Raw genomic sequence first — 18,711 nt, 5'->3', positions numbered from 1 at the left:
ATAGATCTGTTTGGAGACTCGAGAGCGTGCATCACAGAACGAAACAAGTAGTTCATAAACTAACAGAACAGATTCTCACGAGCTCCATCTGGGTTTTTGGATGCCCAGATTTGCAGGTTTGATCAGATTTTGTGACTCCAGGTGTATTGCTGTAAACATCAAGGCTATCTGATGTAAAAATGTAATTTACAGTAAAATTCTAAAGAGATGATGATGATGTTTTATTCACTCTGGAAACTCAAACTCTATCTGATTGTGGACACCCTCATCAACGGATCCTGGCATGCTGTTTTAACAGATTAAAATTCACCCCCACCGCCTTTTGGTGACAGGATGTGCACATGCGCCTGAGTTCTCCTGGCCGCATGCGTTTGGACTCGAACTGCGTCATCCTCACTACAAGGGCAGGATGTAAAGGAAGATGCATTTCACAATAAAGTTACAAAATATTACAGCTGCTGTGCTCAAGCGCAGGTCAGTAGTGCTGGATGAAAAAGAGTTTTAGTAACAGGAAATGAGTTGTTATGGAAAATGTGGAATATCTCTCTCTCTCACACACACACGCATGCGCGCGCGCGCACACACACACACACACACACACACACACACACACACACACACACACACACACACACACACACTGTATCCAGTAAGAATAAGAATAAGGCAGACAATGCAGTGACAACAGAATATAACTAATCAGGCCACAATCAGCAGTAATTTATTTTGTTTTAATTAACATTTATTTAAAAAGTAATGACATAGTATTAATCAACAAAATATGGAAAATGCCAAACTTTGTACTTGATTAAGTTCTAGAGTCTTTGCCACGAATATGCATCTGAACATAAAAATAAACTGTTTTTATTTTTAATTTTTCTTTGGTTTGTTTTGGCTTTTCTTAAATACAGTTTATTTTGAAAGTTTAACCGGATGCTCTTTAATCTATTTCAACACACTTGACAATGTCTCGCTCACGACGTTAATACAGCAGTAGCCAGTGAGCATCAGTCGCTGATCTCTCTCTCTCTCTCTCTCTCTCTCTCTCTCTCTCTCTCTCTCTCTCTCTCTCTCTCTCTCTCTCTCTCTCTCTCTCTCTCTCTCTCTCCCCCGCTCTCTCTCTCTCTCTCTCTCTCTCTCTCTCTCTCTCTCTCTCTCTCTCTCTCTCTCTCTCTCTCTCTCTCTCCCGCTCTCTCTCTCTCTCTCTCTCTCTCTCTCTCTCTCTGTATGTGCGTGTGCGTGTGTCGGGGAGGCGTGCAGTGTGTTGTGTCACAGATCCAGTGACTGAACGCTGCTCGTGTTGTATTTTCTGCCCAACTCCCAGCAGGGTGTAGAGCGCGCGCGCACGGAGCCAGCATGGGTTAGAGAGCAGCTCACCAATGGATTATCCACTTTACGCACTTCAGCGAGGATGATGGGGGAACTCAATCATCATGGACTTCTTTACGCAAAGACATCCTGACAAAGAACGGAGACTGAGAGAGTGACTCCAGACCGGGATCCGCTTCCTTTTTCTGTCTCGCTGCTCACATTTGTCCTTTTATCGTTCCTTTTCCTTATTCCCGTAATATTAGTGTCGTTTCCGGGGGTTGTGCGAGCCAGAGATGTTTGCTGAATTGCTGTGCGGCACCGTGGCTCTGGTCCTGTATGTCAACACTCTGGGCGCCGATTTCTGCTACGATGACAGGTACTTCAGTGACTGAACAGCTCACACACACGCGCGCGCGCGCGCACACACACACGCACGCACGCACGCACGCATCCCTCTAGGCTGCATCTTATCTGTGCACATAGGATCGTTCTGTTGCCATAGCTCCATGTGAGCAGGACTCCCCTGCATCAGCTGAACCTTTTCATTAGTCCGACCAGCAGATCGCCTAAGGGCAACGATCAGATATCAATAGTGAGTTCTGTTTTGAACACCGATCAAAGCAAATTCCCTTTCAACTTCCAAACCCCCTCGAACAAATGTTTGAACTGAAACAGTTCTAATGATTTAGTTCAGTAAGTTGTTGCAACATTTCCCCCCAGCATCAGAATTTGTCCTTATGGGTGCATGAAGGAGTCATAAGCAGCAGCAGCATTTGTTGCAGCATCCAGAATGTGGACTTGCAGAAAATCCTGAGTTGTTCCATGGAAATATTTAATCTCTGGAGAAGTGTGTCTCTTCATTCAGCGTCAGTTTCCAACTTATCCAAAATGTGCAACCTGCTGAAACTTTGACTAAAGCGGTTTTATTATTAATTTTCCTAAAAACAGGGAGACTTGTCACCCACTCTGCTGGAAAACCATCAGTGCATGGGGTTCGCCTGCTGTAACGCAGGCTGATGCATTACTCATAGCTGGCCTTTTGATATTTGATGGCTGAATGGCTGTCAGTGCCTTGGGCTCGTTATTCACCCGCCATGCCTTGAAGTAGGTCAGATGCATCTGCATTTTCCTCCTATTATAACATCAGCTTCCAATGATCATTAATATCTATCTGTTTTAATAATGGTGTGATTTAAAGTGCTCTCCTATTCCTGCTTGAAGCAGTTTGCATAACAGATGCTGGAAGACTAAAGTACACACTTAAAGCTTACGTCTATTAGCACCTCACATGTATTCCCTGTGCCGCACTGATGACTGCTACATATTAAAAACACTTCCTGGACAACATATTGCCTACGGCCTCTTTGCTGAAAGATTTAGACTTTTCTTATCCAAGTGTCGCCATGCGTTTGAAGGTTGTGCTTCTCTCAGGTGATTCAGCTAATTCTGTGTATGAAAGTTGGTGGTCTGGGTCCATAAAGCTGTCAGGCCGAGAGAGGAGGCTGCTGCTGCAGAGCCAGCTTCTGTATAGCTGGATGGTCTCTTCAAATCTTGATAATTCCCTGAAAACATCCTAATACTTACATTTATTACTGAAAATAATTCAGTCCAAGTTTTTTTAGCTTCTAATGAAACGAGTGACAGAGTTTGCCCAGTCAGGGATTTGTAAAGATTTTCTCTGATGAGTTTCTGTCCCTGACATTTATTTTCATCTGAGGCTATCTGTCATCCAGCGTTATCTGTTTTTAACACCATGTGTTCAAACTTGCAATTAGCAGCCGTATGTCTCCATGGGCTCCACTCCAGGGAGTGAGGGAGTCAGAGCAAGGATGGGTGCAGCAGAGATAAATCACGGTTGAGGACAACAGTCCGGCGTGCACACTGTCTCACCTAACTTGCTAATGTGGTTTATTGTAGAGAAAAGAAGCTAATTTCACTGTTATGGTGAAGAAGCCGTCATGCTGGAATAAACTAAATGTATGATGAGAATAAATCAAGATGCCCTGCAGGCTGGAAAATCTCATTGTAATTTACTGGTAAGGACATCAATCATGTTATGGTTTATACAGAAGAAATTAGGTTCGGACGCTGACATCGAATCTTTTGTGCATTTACGACATTTTTTAGAAAATTGCCTTCAACTGAGATTCAATAATTTTGCAGAAGAAAAAAAATCAAGCTGAAATGTATAAAATCTACCAAACAGGAGCTGCAGCCTCGACACCAATTCAAGCTCATTCCCAGTTTTGGGTTAGAATCCATCAGCTTTGCGCTCAGGTGGTTAGGAGCCAAATGAAGCGGCTGGGATGAGCGTTAGCTCCTCCAAGTCTTGACTGGAACAGGGTGGAACTGGAATTCTCCTTTTAGGTTGAAGGCAAGTCTGACTCGAGCACAGGAGTTAAAGTGTCCTGGGATCTTGTTTGTGAGGTATAGTAGGTTAGAGTTGTGCTGATCAATCTGGGCTTTGTCTGCAATAATGAGGATGCTCCGGTCCAAAGTGGGTTAGAAGGAGCTCGGCTAAAAGGCAAAGCTCTTGGACTACCGGTCCATGTATGCCCTGATCACCTTGGTTACAGGAAGCTGAAATGAGCTTCCTCTGGATTAGGCATAACCGAAGAACTCAGTCATCCAGAGAGTGGTCGGAGTGCTCCGCCACATCAGAAGGAATCAGCTGAGGTGTTTCAGGTACCTTCCTTAGGAGGGATCTTTTGGGTGCGTTCTACTGGGAGGACACTCTCCTTTCTAGAAGGATTGTATGATTTGGAACGCCTTAGGATGCCCTTTAAGTTGTTAATGTCGTGTTTACAAATGAATTCCATCTAACGTTATGCTTTACATGAATAGTAACCAGGATGAGGGCACGTCTGGTATCAAAACATTTAGGAATTATTTCTGCATATTTATCTGAATGATAGATGCTTTGGTGACCCTGCAGTCAGTCGCCGCCTCTCTGCTCCGCGGTGCCAAATCGCCCCAGGGACGTTCTTCCTGTTCCTCTCTTGGAAGCACTCATCATTAGAACATACACAGCTCTGACACCTACACTGGAAAATGGAACAAATTTGTCATGTGGTTCCTATCTCTGCTGCTGGGGAGGAATAGGGCAACACCGAGGAGAACGTGTCAGAATCTTTCTGCAGTGCAATAAGCCAGCAAGCTGAAATTTGCAGAACAGATACGACTGTTGATTGGTTTTGGCTACCTCTTTCTTTTTTTTTAATGAAAATACCGTTGAGCTACACATTAGATAGGAAATAGCTTCTAGTCTCTTTCTCCCTTTAATGCCTGGACTCTCTGAACTATTTTAAAATTACATGTCACCTCCAACCACACCCTCCTTGTAAGGATTGCTGCCCCTGGCTGGGAGTCTGATGGGTTGAGTAAACTTTGCTTCGGTTATTTTTTCTGTAATGGTGCAGTGTGGTCGGGTTTATTGTGTGAGAATGTGAGAAGGTTGCAGGTCTAAATGAAGGATGCAGGTTCTCTAACATCTATTAGAAAAGTTGTGATACATAGAGTCAAAAGGCTTCTTGCTTGCACAGCTCTAGTTTTATTAGCCGTGTTGTTGAAGGCAGCCTGTAGTCGGTCTCAGATGAAGAACGGACTATTTTTGCGTCTTGGGCCTAATTTGGGCCTGTCTCTACCGTCTCTTCTCTGGCAGTATGAGTCAATGATCTGGAACCTTTCTCTCATAGCCCATAATGTAGGATTAGGTGGTCCGCAGTGCTATGGTGAAGGCCCAAGGGCGGCTACCCAGCAGTTTGAGTATCTGTGTCCTGTTCTCTGTCTGTGCCCTGTAATTACCATCCTGCCTGCAGATAGGGACTCACAACAGTTTGGTAAGTGCAGCTGCTCTGCTGCGTCTCTGTTCTCAGTCTGCCTTCCCTTCAGCTTCCCCTCAAAGCCTTTCGGGCCTCCAGCTTCCATCATCCAGTGCCTCCAGATGGTCCCAGCTGACAGTTAAGGTTCTTTTTCTATACCTTTGCCAGTTTGAAGTGGAACATTTGATGTTGATTCAAATGTAGAATGTGGTGTTTGCTTGTATTTGCCAGAATAGAGACATCTGCTGACCCAGACAGTTGAAAATAAATAAGTGGTGTTATGGCCGAGGAGTTTCTGAGTCATGTGACAAGTGTAAGGGTTTAGTAGAACTGGACTTCTTGTTCTGGTGTCTTGAAAGACGTCCCACCTCTCATTTCAAAGAAAACGCTGTAAAATATTCCCAATAAACCAGAAAAACCCAGTTTCCTTCTGGTAACCTCCTTGATAAAGTAGCCTATACGCATATAAATTATATAAACTAGTACACCATTTTCAGGGTGATATTTTGACAGAAATTGAACAAATTTTTTGCATTTTTGTATAATTTTTGGGTTTTCAGTAATGCCATTTGTGTATTTTTTTAAAAGTTAAACAGATGCAACAATCTGAGAAAAGTTGGTTTTTACGCTTTTTATTTAGCCACCCCAACTTCAGAAGTATTTTAGTCTGTTTATGTCTGGATGAAAAGCTCACAGCCTTCTAATATGCTTAAAAAGAAGTCCTGCATGGCTCCACTCATGGAGGTCCATGGAGACATCTACCAGACATCCAGTACTGGCTGGTACATGATGTGAGAGGATCTATTTTAAGGCAAGCGCTCGTGTTTTATTTTTATTTTCCTAACCCAGGACATGTAGTGTCAGTGCAGAGAGAGAGGCAGTGCCACTTTGTCGCTGTTCCTAACGCCTAGTGATAAACCTAGCTACATTTCTGAGGACCCTTAAGGTTGGTTTATGCTTGACGCGTCCGCGAGGTCCGCACGGCTCCACGTGGCGAAATTGCGTCATTTTAACAACCACGCCCCTCCACCGCATCTCCGCACGGCCCAAAATTTCCGCACCGTGCACCTAGGAAAATTTCTAACCACGCGGACGGTCGGACGTGGAAAAACATGGCGGACCGGCAAGAACTAGTATGGCAGAGGTTGGTAAATACAGACATTTGTATGATTCAGCTCTCAGAGATCACCGTTATCAACATGTTGTTAATAATTCTTGGAGAGAAATAGCTCGCACTGTCGGAAAAGACGAGGACGCTGTTAAAAATGCTGGAATGCCGTGTTGTAAACAGTAATTTCTACTTCTACTATGGTGTAGTGTTGGATGCATGCCGTAGAGCTCCATGCTGCCCCCTACAGTTTGGGATAATATTGGTTCACCGCAGAGACTCTCGTGCAGAAGTCCTGGGTTCGATTCTGGGTGTGAACATAGTTTAGTTAGAGTTTATTTTTTACATTAATGGTATATTTTTTTACATTAAGATGCCCAAATTTTTATTTGAGACTCGCCGAACGGCATTGAATTCACAGATAAAAAAGATGTGGGTTCAACTTTCATTATGGAACAATTTTTCAAGCAAGGGAAGGGAATGACATGAGCATGCAGGAGGACTGACCCATCATACACCTTTGTCAGCTGTGCTGAAGAGAAAGGTACAGAACCACATTATTTAATTAATTAGCTGTGTGTTCTCCTGTCCTCTGTCCTCCGGGCCACACACACACACACACACACACACACACACACACACACACACACACACACACACACACACACACACATGCTTCAGTGCAATTGAAAAATTCTTGCCTTTGTGTTGCGTTCCCTGTGGTGGAGGTAGGAGGGACAGTGTGAAATATTTGAATTTGAGACAGTTTTCTTAGTGCATTTCTTACCAAAGAAGATGTGTGCAGAAAAACACAATAGGTCTTCATCTTTCCTGTCTGAGTCTACCATGTACTGGCATGGGAATACAACACCCACTGTCTAGTAAATGAAATGATTTGGTAACACTTTAAAATAAGGGTCTCTTTATTAACATTACTAAGTGCATTATTGAGCAAATAAACTATCAAATGAAGTATTTACAACTACTTAACCATATTATGTAAAACATTTCTAAGCTGACTTCCCCCCAGCCCTTTGTCCTAACCTTAAAGAAACTTAATACAATAACAACAATGGTAACATTAATAAAGGGACCTTTTGTTTATTAATGTTAATGACGCAGTAAATAACAGAAAAGTACCCTTATTGTAAAGTGTTACCACAGATCTGATCATATCAAATTGATTAACCATACTGATATCTAAACGGTAAATGGGTAATATTTGATATAACGCTTTCTAGAGTCCTAGAACCCCCCAAGACCCTTTACAACACGATCAGTTATTCACACATTCTCACTCTGGTGGTGATGAGCTACGATGTAGCCACAGCTGCCCTACACTGACAGAGGTGAGTCTGCTGTACACAGGTGCCACCGGTCTCTCTGACCACCACCAGCAAGCAAGGTGGGTTAAGTGTTAAGTGACAGACTGAGCGGGGCTTGAACCTGCAACCTTCCATTTACGGGGCGAGCACTTGTGCCACTGCCATTCCCAGTTAAGTACAATACTATAGTAAACTAAGAAAATGCTTTTCTCTGCTTTAAACCTGTTTACATTAAAATAAATATTGCTTTATGTCACTGGTGAAACAAAGGCAGGGATACGGTCAGAAAATTCTTTGCTAAGAGATTTAGTCATTCTGGTGAATGTAGGCAAAGATTTTCACACAAACACATTTAGTGTTTGAACAGTTGGAGTTTATAATAGTACTAATACTCGACATTTAGTCACTTAATCGCAGCAATCCTTGAAAACATGTTGCACTGTGAACACGGCCCGTCCACACTGCTGGACACTCTTAAGCTTGCAGGTCCAGATGGTGTCTAGACCTTGGAGAAACACATAGAAGTCTTACAAAACCTGAGATAACTGATGTACCGTTGATCTCATGGCGCTGTCAGCTTGGAATGATACAGAATTTGCACAATGCAGAGCTGGGTTACTCTGGTGAAATTCAGCTGACCAAATTTTTTTGTGACACAGCCTAAATGTGGGCATCCAAGTTGATTGCGAGTAATCACTGCACTCAACATTTCTTCCAACCCTTCAAATGTGCTCCAGCAAGGCCAGGGCAAGCTGCTTTAGGGCTGCATTGATCAGGATCTGAAGCTTTGTAATCACCCGATGAGGAACTGGCCATATGTAGCTGTTGGGTGAGCTGCCTGGTGGTGGACTGATGCATTCAAAGCTGCTCAAAACGTTAACCTTAGCCCTCTGTGAGTACTCACATTGCTTCCTCGCCCAGCCGTTTAATTAAAAGCCAGCGGATTATCTTCACCATCATGTGGCTATAATAGAACTCACGCAGACGTCGTGCTGCAGACAGACAGAAAACCCCAACAGATACTAATGACCTTAAATGGCAACAAATTGTAGAATAAGAGTCAGAAATTTCCCACCAAGTTGTTTATTTGTGGCAAATATCCAACACATTATCCAATTATGTGAGAAAGGCATTCAAGCTGCCAAGGAATACAGTGATTTTGGACAACAGTAAGACACTGGACCATTTAGAAGACTTTTATAACATGCGGTGTCAGTTAGCTGTACTCGTAATTCAGTGTTTAGAAATGATGCATCAATTAGAAGCTGGCTTTAGGGTATGCTGCCATCATTAGACTTGGGTTTCAGATGATTTGACTTGGCCGGGCTAAGTTGTTAATGGGTCCCGACAAGGGTTTGGATTTCTGTAGCTAATGCTGGCTGATGGCTCTTAAGCTGTGGCCACTCTCCGGCTCTTGGCCCTCTTCATATTAATGGGATTACCAGCACTGTTGATGGGAGGGAGCACGACATGTAAGCAGAGAACCCCGAGCCATTAGAAACAAAAACTCCCTTGTCCCCAGTATCCAGTTGGGATGCTATAGTTTCCCCTCTTTATTGTAGAAGTAGAGAAAAAGGACCATTTTCACTTTGCCTCTCCATCTCTGTGGTATTATTCCCTATTAGGAGTACTGTCTCATTTCGACAAGGTTATGACACAAGTTGGCGTGTTTGGAGGCCGTGCCTTTTGTCTCTTGGAAGAAGGGAAGGGTTGTGTGGTCTCCCTGTTCTTCCTGGACTCTGTAAAGAAGGCCATTTGGCGCTAAATAGAGAAGAATTAATCCCTTGTGTTGCCTCGTTGTTTATTAGGACAAAACATTAATAAATAATGGGACGATGTGTTTACTGGTTGAGTAAAGCAGAAAGCTTCTGTAGTACTGAGTGCCACACTTGGGTGAAGTCATTACAGTGGTATGTGCTACACATCCCTTCAAAGCTCTGGATTTGTTATAGTGACACAAGAACAGAGGATTCGCAATGGATGAGCTCATAGATGCTAAGTTGTCATATTTCAGTCAGGAATATTTGTCTGTAACATAAATGTTCGTCACCCAGATCAGTTCAATTCAGTTTATTTATAAAGCGCCAAATCACGTCAAGAGTCGTCTCAAGGCACTTCACACAGTAAACATACAATAGGGGTTAGTTCATTAAGTCAATCAGAAATAATGTTTCCTATATAAGGAACCCAGCAGGTCGCATCGAGTCACTGACTAGTGTCAGTGACTATACAGCAATCCTCATACTAAGCAAGCATGCAGCGACAGTGGAGAGGAAAACTCCCTTTTAACAGGAAGAAACCTCCAGAGAATCCTGGCTCAGTATAAGCAGCCATCCTCCACGACTCACTGGGGATGGAGAAGACAGAGCAGACACACACACACACACACACACACACACACACGCACGCACGCACGCACACACACACACACACACACACACACACACCACATATATACCAATTAGTGTTTCTTTGGGTACATCATTTTTAGGGCTGCATGGTGGCGCAGTGGTTAGCCCTGTTGCCTTGCAGCACGAAGGTTGCAGGTTCGAAACTCAGCTGCAGCCTTTCTGCGTGGAGTTGTGTGTTCTCCCCATGCATGCGTGGGTTTCCTCCGGGTACTCCGGTTTCCGCCACAGATCACAACATGCCCTATAGGTTATAAACTGTAAGTCGCTTTGGATAAAAGCATCTGCTAAATAAATAAACATAAACATCATGATTTTTTAAATAAATATTCTATTTAGTAAGAGATAAACTTAATTGTCTTTAAGTGAATTTATTCAGGTGAACTAGTAGTAGCACATTCTGTGTTAAAGAAAGTAAAATGTTATTATCAGGCTCTCTGCTTTTGATACTGATGAAGCCCAGATGGACGAGTGCAAGAAAGACTTTTGTAAACGCCAGGGTGAACATCCTACAAGCTGTCTTAAGAAACTGTATTTATGAATTTATTTTTAGGCTGAACAATTCTCAAAATGTGGTTGTTTTAAATCTAACCAATATTGTGTCAGTGCAATACGTTACCAGTCAAAGATGTGGGAACATGGTTTAACGGTCTTTTTCTTTTTCGATTAGGGAGTGATTATAATTTATACTTATATAAATTACGTGTGTGTGTGTGTGTGTGTGTGTGTGTGTGTGTGTGCGCGCTTAATGGTTTGCATAGACTCTGCCACCATGGTGCTTCAAGACTCCTAGCAAGTTGCTTATGACTGAGCTTATGAAATAATCTGGTTTGCTGTGGTCTTGGAACGAGGTTTGGCTGAAAAGATTTTGGAATCGGATATTTATTCTATTTAATTATTTGGAGTACAAATCTGGGGTGAATCTACACTCATATTCTTTTTCTAAATATTAATTCCAGTTCAATAAACGTGCTACCGCAGGAGAATCCCTACTGGTGAATACAAAGCAGTCTTTATTGGAGCCAGGGAAATGATGCCCAGTGGAAAGATGCTACTGTTGAACTTGGGCGGACAAACACAAACTCCTTGCAAGGAAAATAATTTCTGCTATTCTAATTTACATTTCATGTCCAGCTCATTCCTTAAAGGAAACAAGTGTCAGAGAATCTGTGCTTTGTTGCACTTGTGGTTTCAGTGGTTTTCAGGTATGATAGCAGTATCTAGTGTTTCTTCTGTGTGGTGGAGGAGTCAGACAGCACAGTAGGACCTGTGGTTTGGCCAGTTCAGCTAGGGTGGATACCTTCCTGCTCCTGCTGGATCCATAACAGACTCACTAATAGAGATATTCTCTTTGAGGTATTTGCTTTAAACTGGGAATCAAAGTCACTGGTTTCTTGTGTATTGTTGCACTGCTTTTATGTAATTGTGGAAATGACCAATAGTGCAAATTGAAAACCAGACCTTCTGAGGTCATAACCATCAGAGCAGCTTCTTCCCCTCTCTTCCTTCTCCTTTCCTACCTCCTACCAGACCACGTCAACGAAGGAAGCACATCTTTTCACAAACTGCCACTAATTGATACTGCTGAGCCTTGGGAACGCAGAGAGTGGTTTCAGTGCTCTGCAAGATGCGTGCAAAGGACAACAGCCTGCCACCCTCTGGGACACCACAGGTTATTTACAACCAGACAGCCCGTCTGGTTCAAGTTATTCATTTAAATGCATTTGGGGACAAATGTGAACGATAATAAAAGTCTACCACAGTCAAACCTTGCTAAGCATTTAGGAAGACGGTAAACGTGGTCGATTTCAAAGCACTTGTCTCAGTCTTGGAAGATTTTCAGTAAATGCTGAGTGGGAGGTTAAATAATGCACCAAACTGAAAAGATCCTGTTGGCAGTATCAGCTTTTACCTGCTGCTCGTGTACGGACTTTTCCTCGTCGTCATGAGCTAACTCTGCAAATCAGTTTGGCGTGTTTTAATATGTTTTTATTAATTTCAGATTTGTAACAAATTTACTGTGCTTGAAGCTGTTACCAAATCAAATCAAATGTGGTGAAAAGCGACTGACGCTAATGGAGCTTGTCACGGCTCAGTGAAGCAGATGTGTCTGACGTCTCCAGATGGAGAACAGCTTGCTTCGTTTTAACACAAACAACCAGCTCTCTCATTGGCCATATTCCTCTCTCTGTCATCATAAATACAATCAAACGTGTGACTGATTGATGGGATCATGATTGTTTACATGGTTGAATTTGATACAGTGGTTTATTTTAGCGGACACTGACCCTCCATCTCGGTAGCTGTGATGCTTCTGACCTTTTACATACCTGACTTTCACTCTTGGATTTTGGGAATAAAGATGTGTTTTTCTTCCTCGGTGGATGGATTCACACAATCGATCTGGGTTTATTTTTTGGCCTTCAACTGAAGTTTTAGTCAGGAGAACGTGATCATGCCCACCTCAAATGTCATTGATTCTTTGTGCATTTGTTCTTCCAACGAACTGTTTCAGCTTCTTACAACCTTTACCTGATGAAATGCAAACATGGTCTAGTTCTGACCAGACCCAGTCTTAAAACATGGCAGACAAATTAACAGCTGCTTTACAAACACCCTAACCCCAGGCTGTCACTCTTCTAACAAGCTGCCACTCAAAACTCCTCAAACCTTTTAGTTATCTGTCTGAAACGCTTATCCTCCATTAGGATAATGGCCAAGTTCAATGTTTTATTTATACAAAAAGGACCTCCAGATTTATGGCAAACGACCAGGTGAACGATAGCCCTGAAGCAAGTTGATTCCCTGTCAGAACAAGGGAAAGGATCTTACCTTGTTGGCAGAACGTTCTTCTCGTGTCAAAGAAAATCCACATCAGCACCAAACACTACATTAAACGACTTGCCCGGCACTCGCCTCTCCTCCGGAGCTTATTTAGTCTCACTCTGAAACATTTGCTAATGTAGCATAGCCATCACTCTGCTTGATTGATGGTGACTCTCCCATATCACAGTTTAAGCTGTAGCCAGGTAGGCTGCATGTACCGTGCTTGACAACTCATTCACAAGCTGGAAGTGTTGCACTCTTTCAAAGTAAAATGTTTTCGGCAAAGTAGTAATCCATCGATGCTTCTGCATAAGCACATAGATGGCTGTCCTTAGGGATGAATGAGGATTTTATTCTAGTCTCCTTCGATGACAGGTACAGCAGCCATTTTGTTTTTACTCATTTAAGTGTCACATTAAAATAGAAAACGAAGGACTTGCACAGTTTCATATCTGTAGTGTTTCAGCAGAAGAAAAATCTATTCTGGCTGCTGTTTTTCCCCAAGCTAGCTTAGATCTAGATTTATAATATTTCCACACCAGAAAATGAAATCACATCTTTTTTTTCTGTTTTATTTTTTCCATATGGCCGTCAGTTTTAGGTTCAGATCATTGTAGAAGATTGCTGAGGCTCTCTTGCTATAGTGTTGGAGATGGTTGATGCGGATGAATGATAGATGCTGGTTGTCAACATGAACACATGAGTTGGCAGAAAACTCACTGGCACTTTAGCCTGCTGCATAAGCCTTTAATTTGTGGTAGCAACTTGACATCATCAGCCCACTGGTTATTTTTAAATCAGAGAATGAAAAGGTCTGAAAAAATTCTAAGAGCATCTAGAAAACACAAATGCATTGTTCTGCACTGTCCTTTATTCCACCCAAGCATTCCTTTTACCAAATCTTTTGCTGATGTTTTTGTGGATTTATGCACGTGCTTAATCATCTGCAGTGCTAGTAAACTATGTCATTACCATTGGACAGATTTTAATATGAAATCCAGAAACTAGCCCTTGCATCGTTATCTACGACTAATTACGTTTTGGAGTCATTTCATTCAAGATGGCCATTGTAGCTAATTAGCCAAACACAGTTAGTCAGTTTTATAGATACTGAGCTAAAGGGCAGTGTGATGGTAGCTGAGTCATGCAAAACATGTATTCTGAACACTAAATGGCAGCCTAAGATATTTTATTCAAATTTTGCCAATAAAGTCAACCAGTTGCCACTGGATTCAACCTTTTTTGGCAGTTTGTGCAATATCTCTAAAACTGTTGATTGTAATTTGTGAAATTCTTAAAAAATAACTTTTGAAGTCAAACAAACAAGTCAACATAAATCGTAAAACACAAAAATGGCTGTAAATAAGTCAGTTTCACAGAAATGAGGCTACATTTGGATGTGGTAGCGTAGTCTTCCCCAGCACATATTCTGAGTGATGGAATATAATATTCATATGGCAGGTATGCATTTCATCACGGGACCTTGGGCCTAACCCCAAAATTCCACTACCTCCGCTCCGCTGCACTCCGCTCCGGCACGAACTCCGCAGCAAAATCGGTCCCGTTGTAGTCAATCAGAGCTGTTCCACTACTGCGGCCGTGTGGCGCAGTGTGCCGCCCGCCGTTCCGCCATCCGGCAAAAATAGAACTGATCCTATTTTTGCCGGACGCCGGAGCACCTCCGCAGTCAATGGAGAGAAATCACTAACGCCCAACAGGAAAGGGAGCAAGCAGAGCTTCCGTTATTTCACAATAAATCAATAAACAAAAAGCGTTTTTTGTTTCATATGCACAGGTTTAACAACTTTTAACAACTATCAATGGCGGTTGAACTTTAAATGCACAAAAATAAGCCATAAATACAGTTTCCACTATCAAAGTAGTCCCCTTTGTTGATCCAAACACTGCTGATCTCTCAACACAAATGATGGGCAGATTAAACAGTTCATGCCGATGCTTCTCCCACACAACGGGTGTTTGGATCTAACTTCCGCGTTATTGCTCGGACTGTATCGCAAGATCTCGAAAATCCCGCGCATGCTTGTTTACGCACCTCAGGTCTCCGCACCGGAACGGAGCCGTTGTAGAGCGGGTACCAGTAAAAATTGAGTTCGGAAGCGAGCGGCTGCGGAAGGCGGGGGCGGAGCGGAGATGGTGGAATTTTGGGGTTACAGTATATACATCCAGCAGGGCTCCGAGATCCTTATGAAACAGTCAGCTGGTAGAACCCCGGGTCAGAACCAAATGGGGTAAAGCTGCTTTCAGCGACTCACAGAAGGCATCAGCTTCCTCATGTGTCCCAACTCTAGAAACTTTTAAATCAAAATTGAAAATGTTCATGAATTCATCCATTTTTGAATAAACTTTTTCTTATGCTGCACCTTCTGCACTGTAACTGCTCACCCTTTAACTTTGTCTTTAATCAGATTCTTAAATCAGAATTTGATTTGTGTGTTTAATTTCATCTAAATTTGTTTGTGTATTTTAATTATGCTGTCATGTTTATTTTGCTGAAAGCACGTTCAATTGCCCGTGTATGAAATGTGTTGTACAAAAAAGCTGCCATGCCTTTATCAGAGTGCAGAAGACATTCTCATGTAGCTCGAATTCCTGAAAGGCCTTAATTTGGCTTGAATTCAGCCAACTGAATTTTTTTAAGAACATCCTGCAGTCTTATGTTTAGTAAAAATGACATTTCATCATTTAAATGTCACACATGGTGCAAATATCTAGAACACTAAAACATAGAAACTGTGCAATGTTGACTTGTGTTTGACAAATGACAATATCCTCTAAAGTTACCCGTTTGTGAACCCAGTGTTACAGGACACAGCTGCCTTCATGCTTAGTTTACTAATCTTTATTTAACACAAACTGTAATTATTCCTCATTCCCATTCTGGCGACAAGCAAGCATTTATTTCTCGGTGTAATTGTCTGTTGTTTATATGGGCTCTTTGTGCTTTACACTAAATTGCAAACTTGGCCTCTATTTTGTGCAATTGCAATGACCCTTTAGAGAGTTGTGATTTTAGCTAAGCTTGCTCTCCACAGTGGACTCAGAAAGCCAGACTTTTGAAAAAATCCACATTTTGCCTAAATGATGATGGCTTTATAACTAGTGGGGAACATTGAGTTCTGCAATACATTGCTTACGTTTTTTTTTTTTTTTTTGCATTTCAGTCATCCTTTCAAGGTGTAATCATTTTTTCAGTACACCTTGTGAGTCATAATGTTGGACAGGACTCATGCAAACCTGCTCCAGTATCACATAATTACCATTAGGAATGACCTCATTGTATTCATAAGATAAACTCTGGTTCTCTTCAAACAGCAAACTCTGCTTTCTCTCAGCCTCTAGAACCCGATTAATGGAGAAAATGGCCACTCGAGGATTCCTGTAACGTTTCACAGGATTACATATTTCTGTGTTGAATGTCACTTATTCATCATCAGCTGCAGCTCTAGCTGTCCGGGATGGCTGCAGATTTAAATAAAAGCTTCCTTTGTGAGTAGAAAGAAAACGAGGTGCTGCTCCAGGTTTTCGGGGATATTGGATGGGCGTGAAGATCTCAATAGCATAAGGGGACCAAATGTGGTCTGTGACATTTAAATACCGGTATATGATGAAATACCCCAAAATCAACTTATGCAAACTGCATAATTGAAATTTTCTCTTATTTACAAAAAGTTCATTGTTTGAATATTGCTGTAAGTGAAAACAGGCAGCAAGCTGCCCAGCTGAACGTGTGTTACTCCCACTGTTTGCAATAATCCAAAACAGATTCTTATGTGTCTGCAGGATACTTCATCTGAGTGCCTCAGAAAGCTTTGTAGCAATAATATTGGCAAAGGGACCTCTTCGTGCATTTGGCATCTCTTTAAAACCAGAAAGCAGATGCATGATGCTGCTCGTTTTTCTCATCTTAACAGCTGCGTCCTCAGAATAGATTTGGTGTGACAGGCGTTTCTCCCACAAGTGTGTATTTTTGCACATTTGTCTTACTTTGGAGACTTTTTCTGTGTACTCTTTAATTGCCTGTGGATTCTGAGGGTGAGTCGGCTGCTGCATCAGCAACCATCTACAGTCGAAACAAAAAAAAAATTAAAAAGCAGAAATATGAGAGTTTTTGGTTGTTTTAAACATAACAATACGAATCTGCACACTTTTCTTTTGGGATTTCTTCATCCACATATGTTTTATTAGGTGTGGGAAAATGCATTTAGAATTCTAAGTTAGATCTGAGATTTCATCATGCTGACATCAAAGCGTATCAACATGTAAAATAAAGTCAACAGAAGATAAAAAATAGACACTTTTAACTTGAAGAAAGTGTGACCACTGCACAGTCACAGCAGCTCCATACCTTGAATGTTCGTTTCGTAAATTTCACTTGTTGAGCATTATCTGTCCTTTGGAGGGTAAAAAAGCAACAGCGATTAAAACAGGAGCAACAACATGCAACACAAAGGCACGGCTGTGCGTCATAGCAAATCTAAAATCTTAACTGAGTGAACCTTTTTCATCAAAACCCTCATTTTATCATGACAAAATTCTATAATTGGCACAGCTAATGCTTTCCCCTTGTTCCTCCTCTAAAGCCGTTGTGATGCAAGTCCAGCTTAGTGTGGAGCAACCTTTGGCTGAGTTATGACTCCATCTTTCTGCCAGCTTTGTGCAGTAGCCAGCTTTAGTTTTACAGGGAAATCCGCCTTAGCTTATCACGAGGAGACTTTATAAACATTCGATGTGCTGAGCGGCTTTCCTCAATGGAAACCGGTGTGTGCTCTAACTCCCTCGTTAACAAATACTTAAGAGGTTGATCTTCCTCTGCTAGAGGGGAACACACTCATTATTTTGTCATTTAAAGTGAAAAAAGTCACATCAGATGTTCTGTGGTTGCTGAAATTATACAAACAGTTTCTAGATAGTAAAATCATCGTTTTAAATGATGTTTTCCTGCGAGCTTTAGGAGCACAGATTTGCTGCATTATTTCTAGGAGTCACAGTTCTTGCTACTGGCTCAGTGTGTGGTGTGTTTATGGCAGCTGTAGGTGTGTGAAAGGCTGTTTATTAGGTGTTATGTTCTGCGGTGTACAGTAGGTCCATGAGTTTAAAAAGAAACTATGCCACTGCGTTTACCTCATTATCATTTGTATAGCTGCTTTAATTTCCCTTATATCCTATAAATACATATTTTATGGCTCTGATGAGTTGTGACTAATGGTGACCAGTGGCCGTTTTAAACCTACAAACATAATAATCTCTTATTCTGATTCAAACAGTTAAGATGGGATACACTCTACACAGTATAGTGCTGTTGGAGCAGCAAGGTGTTAGGAACCAATCATTTCAAAGCATATCTCATGAGATAATCTGTGCAGGTTCATGGGTCCAAGTGAGAAAAAAAATGAAGCAGCATGTATGTTCCAACATTCTGGACCGGTGGCCGTAAAAGACAGAACCATTCAGGGAACGGTAATTGATTTGTTTCAGCGTCCCTTCAGGCTGTGAGAAATGAAATGACAAGTACAGTCTGGAGGCGTCGCTGAGCTAAAGGAGACAAGGAGGAAAATAAGTAGTCTGCAGGACACGAGAAGATCAATACGACACGACAAGGCTGTGAAAACTGTTCAGCAGCTCTTTGTTCGTGTTGGACCTGAATCAGCCAGCCAACTTTCAACACGCGTTAACTCAGACCTTTTTATGGGCATTTGTTAACCATGGCATTGTTTTTGCAGTGGGCTGCTGTTTTTATTTATTCATTTTTTGGTAATTGATCAAAAGATTTGCTGATCATTTTTTTGGTATAATATGTAAAAATACAACAAAAGACAAAAGGACTAACCCAAGGCAGTGTTTATTTTAGATGTGCATTCTGTCTTCAGCTTTAAAACCAGCTGTGTTCTGTT

At 41.9% G+C, this 18,711-nt stretch overlaps 1 protein-coding gene across 2 annotated transcripts in view; it reads left to right on the top strand.

Annotated features, from left to right (window-relative positions):
* The first annotated feature begins 1,193 nt into the window (after positions 1 to 1,193).
* The window catches only part of tmtc2b (transmembrane O-mannosyltransferase targeting cadherins 2b), a 104,806-nt gene continuing 87,288 nt past the window's right edge, over positions 1,194 to 18,711 (top strand). Inside the window, exon 1 of one of the 2 annotated variants that reach the window (XM_015965467.3) lies at positions 1,194 to 1,687. In XM_015965467.3, the coding sequence (XP_015820953.3) occupies positions 1,605 to 1,687 (83 nt within the window). In that variant the 5' untranslated portion in view covers positions 1,194 to 1,604. The remainder of the gene's footprint in view (positions 1,688 to 18,711) is intronic. The other variant, XM_054733508.2, reaches the window with a different exon arrangement.

The sequence above is a fragment of the Nothobranchius furzeri genome, chromosome 4, assembly GCF_043380555.1.
Source record: "Nothobranchius furzeri strain GRZ-AD chromosome 4, NfurGRZ-RIMD1, whole genome shotgun sequence".
NCBI classification, from domain to species: Eukaryota; Metazoa; Chordata; class Actinopteri; order Cyprinodontiformes; family Nothobranchiidae; genus Nothobranchius; species Nothobranchius furzeri.
The sequence above is the reverse complement of the archived record's forward strand: the minus strand, read 5'-3'. Positions and strand labels throughout refer to the sequence as shown.